The sequence below is a fragment of the Babylonia areolata genome, chromosome 1, assembly GCF_041734735.1.
Source record: "Babylonia areolata isolate BAREFJ2019XMU chromosome 1, ASM4173473v1, whole genome shotgun sequence".
NCBI lineage: Eukaryota > Metazoa > Mollusca > Gastropoda > Neogastropoda > Buccinidae > Babylonia > Babylonia areolata.
Window position 1 is genome coordinate 25,425,004 of NC_134876.1, and position 11,214 is coordinate 25,436,217.

The 11,214-nt window shown below is 46.3% G+C and overlaps 1 protein-coding gene across 1 annotated transcript; it reads right to left on the reverse strand.

Moving 5' to 3' along the window:
• Positions 1 to 2,189: 2,189 nt before the first annotated feature.
• On the reverse strand, positions 2,190 to 10,977 carry LOC143293574 (uncharacterized). The gene is made up of 5 exons (XM_076605011.1): positions 10,782 to 10,977; positions 7,700 to 10,518; positions 4,133 to 4,243; positions 3,046 to 3,149; positions 2,190 to 2,324 (listed from the first exon to the last, which is right to left on the reverse strand). Exons 1-5 carry the CDS (start codon positions 10,975 to 10,977, stop codon positions 2,285 to 2,287), a joined length of 3,270 nt encoding a protein of 1,089 aa, XP_076461126.1. The 3' UTR covers positions 2,190 to 2,284.
• Positions 10,978 to 11,214: the final 237 nt, after the last annotated feature.

Genomic DNA, 11,214 nt, shown 5'->3' on the forward strand with positions numbered 1-11,214 from the left:
AGAGAGGGACTGAGATAGGGAGAGAGGGACTGAGATAGGGAGAGAGACTGAGATAGGGAGAGGGAGAGAGGGACTGAGATAGGGAGAGTGGGACTGAGATAGGGAGAGAGACTGAGATAGGGATAGGGAGAGTGGGACTGAGATAGGGAGAGAGGGACTGAGATAGGGAGAGGGAGAGAGGGACTGAGATAGGGAGAGGGAGAGAGGGACTGAGATAGGGAGAGAGGGACTGAGATAGGGAGAGAGACTGAGATAGGGAGAGGGAGAGAGGGACTGAGATAGGGAGAGAGACTGGGAGAGGGAGAGAGGGACTGAGATAGGGAGAGAGGGACTGAGATAGGGAGAGGGAGAGAGGGACTGAGATAGGGAGAGGGAGAGAGGGACTGAGATAGGGAGAGAGGGACTGAGATAGGGAGAGGGAGAGAGGGACTGAGATAGGGAGAGGGAGAGAGGGACTGAGATAGGGAGAGGGAGAGAGGGACTGAGATAGGGAGAGGGAGAGAGGGACGCAAACATATATACTCGAAATTCTTAACCATGCACTCACAAGGAAAGAGAAAGAGAGAGAGAGACAGACAGACAGACAGACGGACGGACGGGATAGACACAGGTCTGCACCTGTACACAACTAATCACATGATCATTCAGAATTGTTGTTTTTAATTGAACATTGTTGAAATAAAGATCTTCCCGGCACAGAAACTCCCCCCCCCCCCGCACCCCCCCCCCCCCCCAAAAAAAAGGTAAACATATAATTGCTGATAACCCGTCCCTGTGTGTGTGTGTGTGTGAACTCAGAACTCATTTAATTGTCGTAAAACCCATCATAGGAATTATGGACACTATAAACCAATTACAACAAACAAACAAAAAGTAATAGCAATAAGTTGTGAGCACATGCAGGATATTCCACAAGACATAGTTATGGATATATATATATATATATATATGTGTGTGTGTGTGTGTGTGTGTGTGTGTGTGTGTGTGTGTGTGTTGCCAGTTCTGGTTGGAAATAACTTAGTGGCAACAGAGTACTCGGCCTTTGGATTATTGTGTTGCCAGTGCCATCTGGCCAATAATTCGAAGACTGGGAATTAACTGTCACAGGTGGGCGAGATCTCAAGTCAGAGTACGCAGTACACCTGTCCAGAAAAAGCAGTTCATCCTCCATAACGCCACATGCTTTACACAGCCGGTCTTTCCTAGGTAAGTTGTAGTGACGTCCTCGTTCAATTTCAAGTTCATATGCACTTATTCGCAATCGACATAATTCTCCTGTGTGTGTGTGTGTGTGTGTGTGTGTGTGTGTGTGTGTCTGTGATGTAGTGTGTGTGTATGTGTGTGTGTGTGGGGGGGGGGTATATGGGTGGGGGGCAGTACACTTGATACCCACATTTGTCTGTGCATCTGTGTTCATGCATGGGAGTGTCATTCAGCAATTTACATGATGAACTGTGAAGAAAGCACACATGCCCATGGAACGCACGCCCAGATCCACGACACCATGCATCACACAAAGGCAGTCTTGTTCAACGGAACACTGCAGTCCCCGTGCTTCACCACCCCCATAGACTTGGACCTCCATCCCCCCCTCTCCACATCCCCCTCCACATCCCCCCCTCTCCCACATCCTCCCTTCCCTCTCTCTACACCCCCTCTCTCTCCACATCCCCCTCTCTCCACATCCCCCCTCTCTCCACATCCCCCTCTCTCCACATCCCGCTCTCCACATCCCTCCCCCTCTCCACATCCCCCCTCTCCACATCCCTCCCCCTCTCCACACCCCCCTCCACACCTCCCCTCTTTACACCCCTCTCTACATTCCCCCCTCTCCACATCCCCCCTCCACACACCCCTCTCCACATCCCCCCTCCACACACCCCTCTCCACATCCCCCCTCTCCACCCTCCTCCACATCCCCCCTCTCCACCCCCCTCTCTCCACATGCCCCCCTCTCTCCACATCCCCCCTCCACACACCTCTCTCCACATGGCCCCCTCTCTCCACATGCCCCCCTCTCCACATCCCCCCTCCACACCCCCCTCTCTCCACACCCCCCTCTCTCTCCACATCCCCCCCTCTCTCCACCACCCCCTCTCTCCACACACCCCCTTTCCACCCCACCCCCCCCCCCTCTCCACATTCCCCACCCCCATCCCCCACCCCCTCTTTGACGATTCCAAAGCCAGCGCGGTCCCTACGCTTGTGAGGAGAGGTCAGCGGTCAGAGGTCAGTGCTGCAGGGGTCAGACAGAGTCCCGTGTCCTGGCAACAGAGCCTGCCGTTCACCACACAGGTACTCCGTGCTTTTTCTTCACCACTTTTCTGAAACACCACAAACCACGGCTCTTGTCACTGCCTCACGTGCGCAACGTGGCATTTCGTTTAATTCCTGCACGTTTCTTACATGTCCAGTCATCTTCTCTGTTGCACGGTGTTTCTAAGGGTCGGTCCTTGGACCAATTCTTTTATTTCATACGCCCAACTTCTGGTGAACGTCATCGAAAAGCACAGTTTCACACCGTGAATTTACTGATGACAAGTGCATAGTTCTACTCCTGCAAAAAATTATTATCTGGTCTTCAGAACATACAGTCAGGCCTCACTGATGTAAACATCTGGATGAATACAAACTTATTGCTGTTGAACGATGGAAAAACACAGGCACTGTTAGCAAGTTCTCAGAAATATCAAAATCAGTTATCCGCGCTCCATCCTGACTGGCCAATACGATATTCACTTCTCGGAATCAGTAGCAAAAGGAAAGAATTTATTATTCTCCACTTGTTAAACACACACACACACACACACACACACACACACATATATATATATATATATATATATATATATATATATATATATATATATATATATATAGAGAGAGAGAGAGAGAGAGATACAGAGACAGAGACAGAGACAGACAGAGACAGAGAGTGATCGGCATGGTCAGGGACAGTGTGTGTGTGTGTGTGTGTGTGTGTTCATCACCGAGATCAATGGTGTGATTACATGAAAAGGGGGAGGAACCTTGTGCCGTATATACCTGGTGTAGATCCAGCGTCTGATGTAATAGGCTTCGAAGGGACTCCTTGGATACACAGCGAAACAGCAGTCGGCCAGGATTTGGGGGTGGTTGTTATTTGTGTCCTGAGATCAAAATAACAAACGTCGATACAGCAGCAGTTGCAACAACAGAAGTAGTCTATCAAAGCAGCGGTTGCAACAACAGAAAGCAGTCTATCAAAGCAGCAACATTAACAGCAGTGGCAGCTGTAGTAGCAGTTGTAGTCGAGGCAGCAGTACAAAGAACAAAAGAACCACATTGTAATGGTCAGGCAGCAGCAGAAGTCGTTGTAGTAGTAGTCCCAGCAGTAGCTGTCGTAATAGGAGTAGCAATAGTAGCAGCAGTAGTAGTAACGGCAGCAGCAGCAGCAGTAGTAGTAGTAACAGTAGCAGGAGCAGCAGCAGCAGCAGTAGTAGTAGTAACAGTAACAGTAGCAGCAGCAGCAGCAGCAGTTATAGTAGCTGTAGCAACACAGTTCATTGGTACAACCAGGCACAATGCACTAAACAGGTCACAGCAATGACCACAACAAAAGCAACAGGTAAAGCAAGACAGCTGGAGACAACAGTATCCGGCGCACAGCATTACAAACAACAGGTAAAAACCAGGTGAGGCAGGTCACACTTACAGGCTAGGTACAACATACACACAGCATTACAAACAACAGGTAAAAACCAGGTGAGGCAGGTCACACTTACAGGCTAGGTGCAACATACACACAGCATTACAAACAACAGGTAAAAACCAGGTGAGGCAGGTCACACTTACAGGCTAGGTACAACATACACACAGCATTACAAACAACAGGTAAAAACCAGGCGAGGCAGACCACACTTACAGGCTAGGTACAACATACCCACAACATTACAAACAACAGTTGAGGCAGACCACACTTACAGGCTAGGTACAACATACCCACAACATTACAAACAACAGTTGAGGCAGACCACACTTACAGGCTAGGTACAACATACACACAGCATTAGAGGTGAAAACCAGCTGAAGCAGACCACACTAACACGCTTGGTCCACCAGGTAAAATCAGGTAGGAGGAGGTAACACTCACGGCAACACAGCACAGGTAGTCACTGGAGCAGGACGCATGTCCGTAAGGACTGTACCCTTTGCACGTGCCACGTATAGGTAAACATTTGTACCCGTTGTCACTTTTGCAGTTCTGCGTGAAAAGACATTTGTTCCTGTGAGCTGTGTTCTGTGTGTGTGTGTGTGTGTGTGTGCGTCAAATGTGGGCAGCAGTCAATTCTTGAAGATTCCTAAAGGTTTGTATCAGTCTCTACTTCATTATCAAACAAAAAGCAAAACATTCATGGCTCTCGTGTGATTCCTAATGATCAAAATAAGAAAAACAATTAACCACCACCACCCCCACCTCCACCACCCACCCTCCCACACACACACACACATACATGGTCCACAGTGTCTTTCTGATCTCATTCATCATTCCATACCATCACGCCAACTCCGCTCCTCTTCTGACACGCGTATGATTAGGATCCCCCCTGCTCGAACCAAAACGTATGGCCAACACACTTTTTCATACCAAGCCCCTTTCTTTGGAATCAGCTTCCTCAGCCTCTCCGTCACTCATCTTTGCTGCAGTCTTTCAAATCCAGTCTGAACACCCCCTCCACATTCATTCTCAACAGCTCATCCGTTTCCAGTATGAACTAAAATGACTATTTGCGAGTGAGTGAGTTTTGATAGTTTCAGGATTTGTTGGTGGTATTTTTGATTGTGCACTATTTACGATTGTGTGCTATGACTTGTGTGTGTGCGTGCGCGTGTGCTTGTGTGTATTGTAGGGGTGGGGTAGGAGTAGGAGGGTGGAGGGGAGGGGGGCGGCTGGATGAGTAGGCTAGTTTTCAATGGTGTTTGGTATCTTGTGTTCAGTTTTCCATTTTGATATTTACATATGTGTTCTATTTGTAAACGCCTAGGGCTTTTCAAGATAAGGCGTAAATGCTCATAATAATAATAATAATTGTTTTCAGTAATTATCTGGCATCGACATTAGATCTAAATGAAAAGATCTCTAGGAAGTATTTTAATTCATAGTTTTGTACAATATAGGAATTGTGTTGGAAGGTAAGATATTTCAAATGAATGTCTCTTTTTTTTTATACCAAAATAGTTTAGAGTAAATTACGAAAACCTTCAATTTCTTTGTCTTGGATTCTTCCTATTCATATTTCGTCAGTTGCTTTGGTTCTGCACACTTTGATCGTCCCCTGATATGATCAGTGTTCTTTGATATCTTTCCTTTGGCCTTCACCCGTATTCCTTTAAGCAGCCCCTTCACACGCATGCACTCTACCTGTTGCTTGTATGGATTATTGATGTCCTTGTGGGCCTCAAATTGGAACAGCTTTGGAAGTGGACCCACATTCGTGGATTGTGTTTAACGCTAACCCCTACTGTTAATAAAAGCAAAGCTGCGTGCCAGTCACTCTCAAATAATGTTTGTACTGCTATTATGTATTTCTTAATCTAGCGGTTGATCTGGTTTTGAATCCTCAGCGACGTAAAATCGATAACGCCAGTTAGCGCCCCTGCCTTTCACAGCCCAAAGCGTTGTTCAGCCACATGTCTAAATGGCGGAGTCTGGAGGTTGTAGGTCACTTGCATATAATTAACCTACTTTTCTTTCATTTTTTTTTTTCTTCACCAGTTTGATCTGGAAACTTTCTTTCCTGTCCCATGCCCACCTCCCACCCACCAGAAAAGGTGGAAAAGATTTGGATTTATCATCGATTTTTCTTGTATAACGTTTTCCAGTGTGTGACAATCAAAATGGCTGTGGATCTCTCTTAAGGTCAGGCCTCCATTTCCATCGAGAGACTTTTCTCACTCCTTTCGTCCTGGCTGAAACATGAGTGTGTATGAGGCAAGTAGTATATCCAGTCTAAGTGTCGTTGCGGCTTTACTCACTACATTCCACTAAAGTCAATAAAGTGGGGACTCAAGGTGTGGGCAGTTTGTGATTCAGACAGGTTCTACATGCAGAATCGCTCTGTCTACACTGGGAAGACCAATGGTCTGCTTCTTGGTGTTGGTGAGTCACTGGGGTCCGTGTTCAAACATCTGAGGGGCCCTTCTCCACTCAGTGGCACGGGGTGTACATGGATAACAATTCAACGTCCATCAGTCTGTTCGAACATCTGAGTGTGGATGGCGCTCTGTCCTGTCGTACAGGAAACACAAGGAAAGGTTTGCCAGAAACAATGAAACCAGCCAAGTGTATCAAAAAGTCTGGCGACACTTTGCGCTCTGGTTTTACCAGATCAGTGATCAGAGGAAGATTGGCTGCCTTCGGGAAATTGCGTGGTAAACATGAAAGTCGCCATTCCATTGACATTGCAATAATGTAGACATTTTGAACATTTCCGCAATACTTGAAATATATTTGATGTGATAGAGGATAATGAAGACAACTTCCGAGCAGATAGTTTTGAAGAACCAGTATCAATCGATCCAGAATCAAGGAGGGAAATGGTTGATAGTATCATGAGACTGAATAGAGGCAAGAGTACAGGGCATGATAAGATCCTAGGTGAAATGTTAAGTCATTCTAATGAAACAGTGGTGATCTTTTTGATTAATTATTTCAAGAGTTTTATTCTGTTAGCATGGCTTAATCTATTGTAGTTCCCTTGCACAGAAAATGAGATGTTATCAAACCTGATAACAACTGAAGTATTGCAATTACAAGCGTCCTCAGTAAAGTATGCACAGATATTTGCAATATACGACTAACGGGGTAAGCGGAAAGAGAAGATGGAATCATAGATCTAGGCAGGATTCAGCTCAGGACACAGTACTTTGGAATGTATTGTTATACTGTGTTCTGATCCAAAAATATCTTTCTCAGAAGCACCAAGCTGCATGCAGATTTCCACAAGGCTTTTGATTCATCCAGCATAAAAAAAATCTGCTATGGAATATACTACGCAAAAGTTGTATAAATGGCTAACTGAATAAACGTTTTATGAGCATATACGACTCCATGCATGCATGTGCAGGTAATAAATACATGTCCTCCTACTTTTTGGATGTATATATGGGTTCGAATCCCGCTCTCTCCCTTTCTCCCAAGTTTGACAGGAAAATCAAACTGAGACTCTAGTAATTTGGATGAGAAAATAAACCGAGGTCCTGTGTGTAACATGCGCTTTGGCGCACTGAAAAAGAACCCATGGTAACAAAAGTGTTGTCCTTTAGCAAAATTCTGTAAATGAAATCCATTCTGATGGGTACAGAAATGTATGTACAAATACTCAAGGCCTGACAAGTGCGTTGGGTTATGCTGTTGTCAGACATCTGCCTAGCAGATGTTGGGTTATGCTGCAGGCAGATGCCCAGCAGATGTGGTGTTGCGCATCCTTGAGAAACTGAAACTGCCTCGTCCCGCTGGCTTCCGTGGGTCTTTGCACCTGGATGTCCGTGATCCTGTCAGCTGTTGTGTACACCTGGATGTCCATGATCCTGTGACTGCCAAAGCTACCAGCTACCCCTTCCCACACTGTTTTGTGATCACTGAAAAACTGTGACTGCCAAAGTTACCATCTACCCCTTCCCACACTGTTTTGTGACCAGTCAAAAACCAAAGCCATACCAGGCGACAGCAGATCTGGCCATGGGGGCATGTCTCTTCCACAACATCTCCATGTGGGCAGCCGCTGGATTCGTTCCTGCAAGAGTGGTGGTAACTCTGCAGGTGGCACGGCTCGTGTGGGTAAATTGTGGTTATTTTATTAGTTGTGGTAGTAGACGGAGTGGTTGTGGTAGATTGAGAGGTAGTGGTAGAGACAATGGTAGTGGAAATGTCAGTAGTGGAGTCAGCGGTAGTGGTAGAGTCAGTGGGAGCAGTAGTGGTAGAGGCAATAGTAGTGCTACAAACAGTGGCAGTGGTAGAGTCAGTGGTAGTGGTTGAGTCAGTAATGGTGGTGTACTCAGTAGTAGTGGCAGATATAGTGGGAGTGTTTAAATCAGTGGTAGAGGTAGTGGGAATGGTAGAGTCAATAGTAGTAGTAGAGTCAGTGGTCGTGGTGGAGTCAGTGGTTGTTGTAGAGTCAGTGGTAGTGGTAGAGTCAGTGGTGGAGTCAGTGATTGTTGTAGAGTCAGTGGTAGTGGTGGAGTCAGTGGTTGTTGTAGAGTCAGTGGTGGAGTCAGTGGTTGTTGTAGAGTCAGTGGTAGTGGTGGAGTCGGTGGTGGAGTCAGTGATTGTTGTAGAGTCAGTGGTGGAGTCAGTGGTTGTTGTAGAGTCAGTGGATGGTGGAGAAACAGTGGTAGAGTCAGTGGTTGTTGTAGAGTCAGTGGTGGAGTCAGTGATTATTGTAGAGTCAGAGGATGGTGTAGAAACAGTGGTAGAGTCAGTGGTTGTTGTAGAGTCAGTGGTGGAGTCAGTGATTGTTGTAGAGTCAGTGGTTGTTGTAGAGACAGTGGTAGAGTCAGTGGCTGTTGAAGAGTCAGTGGTGGAGTCACTGGTTGTTGTAGAGTCAGTGGTAAAGTCAGTGATTGTTGTAGAGGCAGTGGTAGTTGTAGAGTCAGTGGTAAAGACAGTGATTGTTGTAGAGGCAGTGGTAGTTGTAGAGTCAGTGGTATAGTCAGTGGTTGTTGTAGAGTCAGTGGTAGTGCTAGTGCTGGAGTCAGTGGTAGAGTCAGTGATTGTTGTAGAGTCAGTGATAGTGGTGAAGTCAGTGATTGTTGTAGAGTCAGTGGTAGTTGTGGAGTCAGTGGTAGAGTCAGTGATTGTTGTAGAGTCAGTGGTGGAGTCAGTGGTTGTTGCAGAGTCAGTGGTAAAGTCAGTGGGTGTTGTAGAGTCAGTGGTAGAGTCAGTGGTTGTTGTAGAGTCAGTGGTGGAGTCAGTGATTGTTGTAGAGTCAGTGGTTGTTGTAGAGTCAGTGGTTGTTGTAGAATCAGTGGTGGAGTCAGTGATTGTTGTAGAGTCAGTGATAGTGGTGAAGTCAGTGATTGTTGTAGAGTCAGTGGTAGTTGTGGAGTCAGTGGTGGAGTCAGTGATTGTTGTAGAGTCAGTGGTGGAGTCAGTGGTTGTTGCAGAGTCAGTGGTAAAGTCAGTGGGTGTTGTAGAGTCAGTGGTAGAGTCAGTGGTTGTTGTAGAGTCAGTGGTGGAGTCAGTGATTGTTGTAGAGTCAGTGGTTGTTGTAGAGTCAGTGGTTGTTGTAGAATCAGTGGTGGAGTCAGAGATTGTTGTAGAGTCAGTGGTAGAGTCAGTGGTTGTTGTAGAGGCAGTGGTTGTTGTAGAGTCAGTGGTGGAGTCAGTGATTGTTGTAGAGTCAGAGGATGGTGTAGAAACAGTGGTAGAGTCAGTGGTTGTTGTAAAGTCGGTGGTGGAGTCAGTGATTGTTGTAGAGTCAGTGGTGGAGTCAGTGATTGTTGTAGAGGCAGTGGTTGTTGTAGAGTCAGTGGTGGAGTCAGTGATTGTTGTAGAGTCAGAGGATGGTGTAGAAACAGTGGTAGAGTCAGTGGTTGTTGTAAAGTCGGTGGTGGAGTCAGTGATTGTTGTAGAGTCAGTGGTGGAGTCAGTGATTGTTGTAGAGTCAGAGGATGGTGTAGAAACAGTGGTAGAGTCAGTGGTTGTTGTAAAGTCAGTGGTGGAGTCAGTGATTGTTGTAGAGTCAGTGGTAGAGTCAGTGGTTGTTGTAGAGACAGTGGTAGAGTCAGTGGTTGTTGTAGAGTCAGTGGTAGAGTCAGTGGCTGTTGTAGAGTCAGTGGTGGAGTCAGTGGTTGTTGTAGAGTCAGTGGTAAAGTCAGTGATTGTTGTAGAGACAGTGGTAGTTGTAGAGTCAGTGGTAGAGTCAGTGGTTGTTGTAGAGTCAGTGGTAGCGGTGGAGTCAGTGGTGGAGTCAGTGATTGTTGTAGAGTCAGTGGTAGTGGGGGAGTCAGTGGTGGAGTCAGTGATTGTTGTAGAGTCAGAGATTGTTGCAGAGTCAGTGGTACAGTCAGTGGTTGTTGTAGAGTCAGTGGTAAAGTCAGTGATTGTTGTAGAGACAGTGGCAGTTGTAGGGTCAGTGGTAGAGTCAGTGGTTGTTGTAGAGTCAGTCGTAGAGTCAGTGGTTGTTGTAGAGACAGTGGTAGAGTCAGTGGTTGTTGTTGAGTCAGTGGTTGTTGTAGAGTCAGTGGTTGTTGTAGAGTCAGTGGTCGAGTCAATGGTAGTGGTAGAGTCAGTGACAGTGGTAGAATCAGTAGTAGTTGTGGAGTCGGTGGTAGTGGTAGAGTCAGTTGTAGTCGTAGAGTCTGTGGTAGAGTCAGTGGTAGTGGTAACGTGAGTGATCGAGGTGGAGTTAGTGGTAGTGGTAGAGGCCATGGTGGAACTATGGCAGCACTTGGAGTACACAGGACAGAAGTCCCCTGTACTCGGACAGTGATGGCTATTGTCAACGCATGTATTTCCATCCTTGATGCTGCATCCACCTGCACAAGAAAGTCACCTTTAGTGAGAACCATCTGAGTTTGTGTAAAAGAAGAAATAAACAGAAGGAAGGGAGAAAGAAAATAGGAAGAAGAAGGAGGACGAGGAGGAGGTGGTGGTGGAGAAGAAAGAGAAGAAGAAGAAGAAGAGGTAGTATAAAATCAATGGTCAGCACACGATCAGTTCATTTGATTATCCATTTATTTATTTATTTGTTTATTCATTCATTAATTTATTTATCTATTTATTCACAAGGCTGACTTACGTCTGCATCCCAGTCTGGCCATTTCTATCAGCAGCCACTGGCAGTATACGCTGGTGCTCATATGGCAGGTGTGAAAATGGTGGTGGGCCAGGTACCTACAGAAGACGTTTTGATTGATGGGTTGGGCAGACACAGGCTGCTGGTACCAGCTCAGCAGCAGCACCACGAGGTGACCTACACTCACCTGGAACTGCATTGCTCACCTGTGGAATACACACAGGCTCAGTCATACACATGCAGAATGCATACCAACACATTGGTTCACCTGTAGAACACGCACAGGTACATTGGTTCACCTTTAGAACTAGTACAGATACATTGGTTCACCTGAGGAACAAGTACAGGTACACTGGTTCGCTTGAAGAACAAGTACAGGTACACTGGTTCACCTGTAGAATAAGTACAGGTACATTGGTTCACCCGTAGAACAAGT

Coding starts and splice junctions, on each gene's coding strand:
- LOC143293574 (XM_076605011.1), bottom strand. CDS start 10,977: ATGCAGTTCCAGGTGAGTGTAGGTCACCTCGTGGTGCTGCTGCTGAGC. Junction 10,519..10,781: donor GGCCAGACTGGGATGCAGAC/GTAAGTCAGCCT, acceptor TTTCTTGTGCAG/GTGGATGCAGCATCAAGGAT. Junction 2,325..3,045: donor AGACGCTGGATCTACACCAG/GTATATACGGCA, acceptor GTGGTGTTTCAG/AAAAGTGGTGAAGAAAAAGC.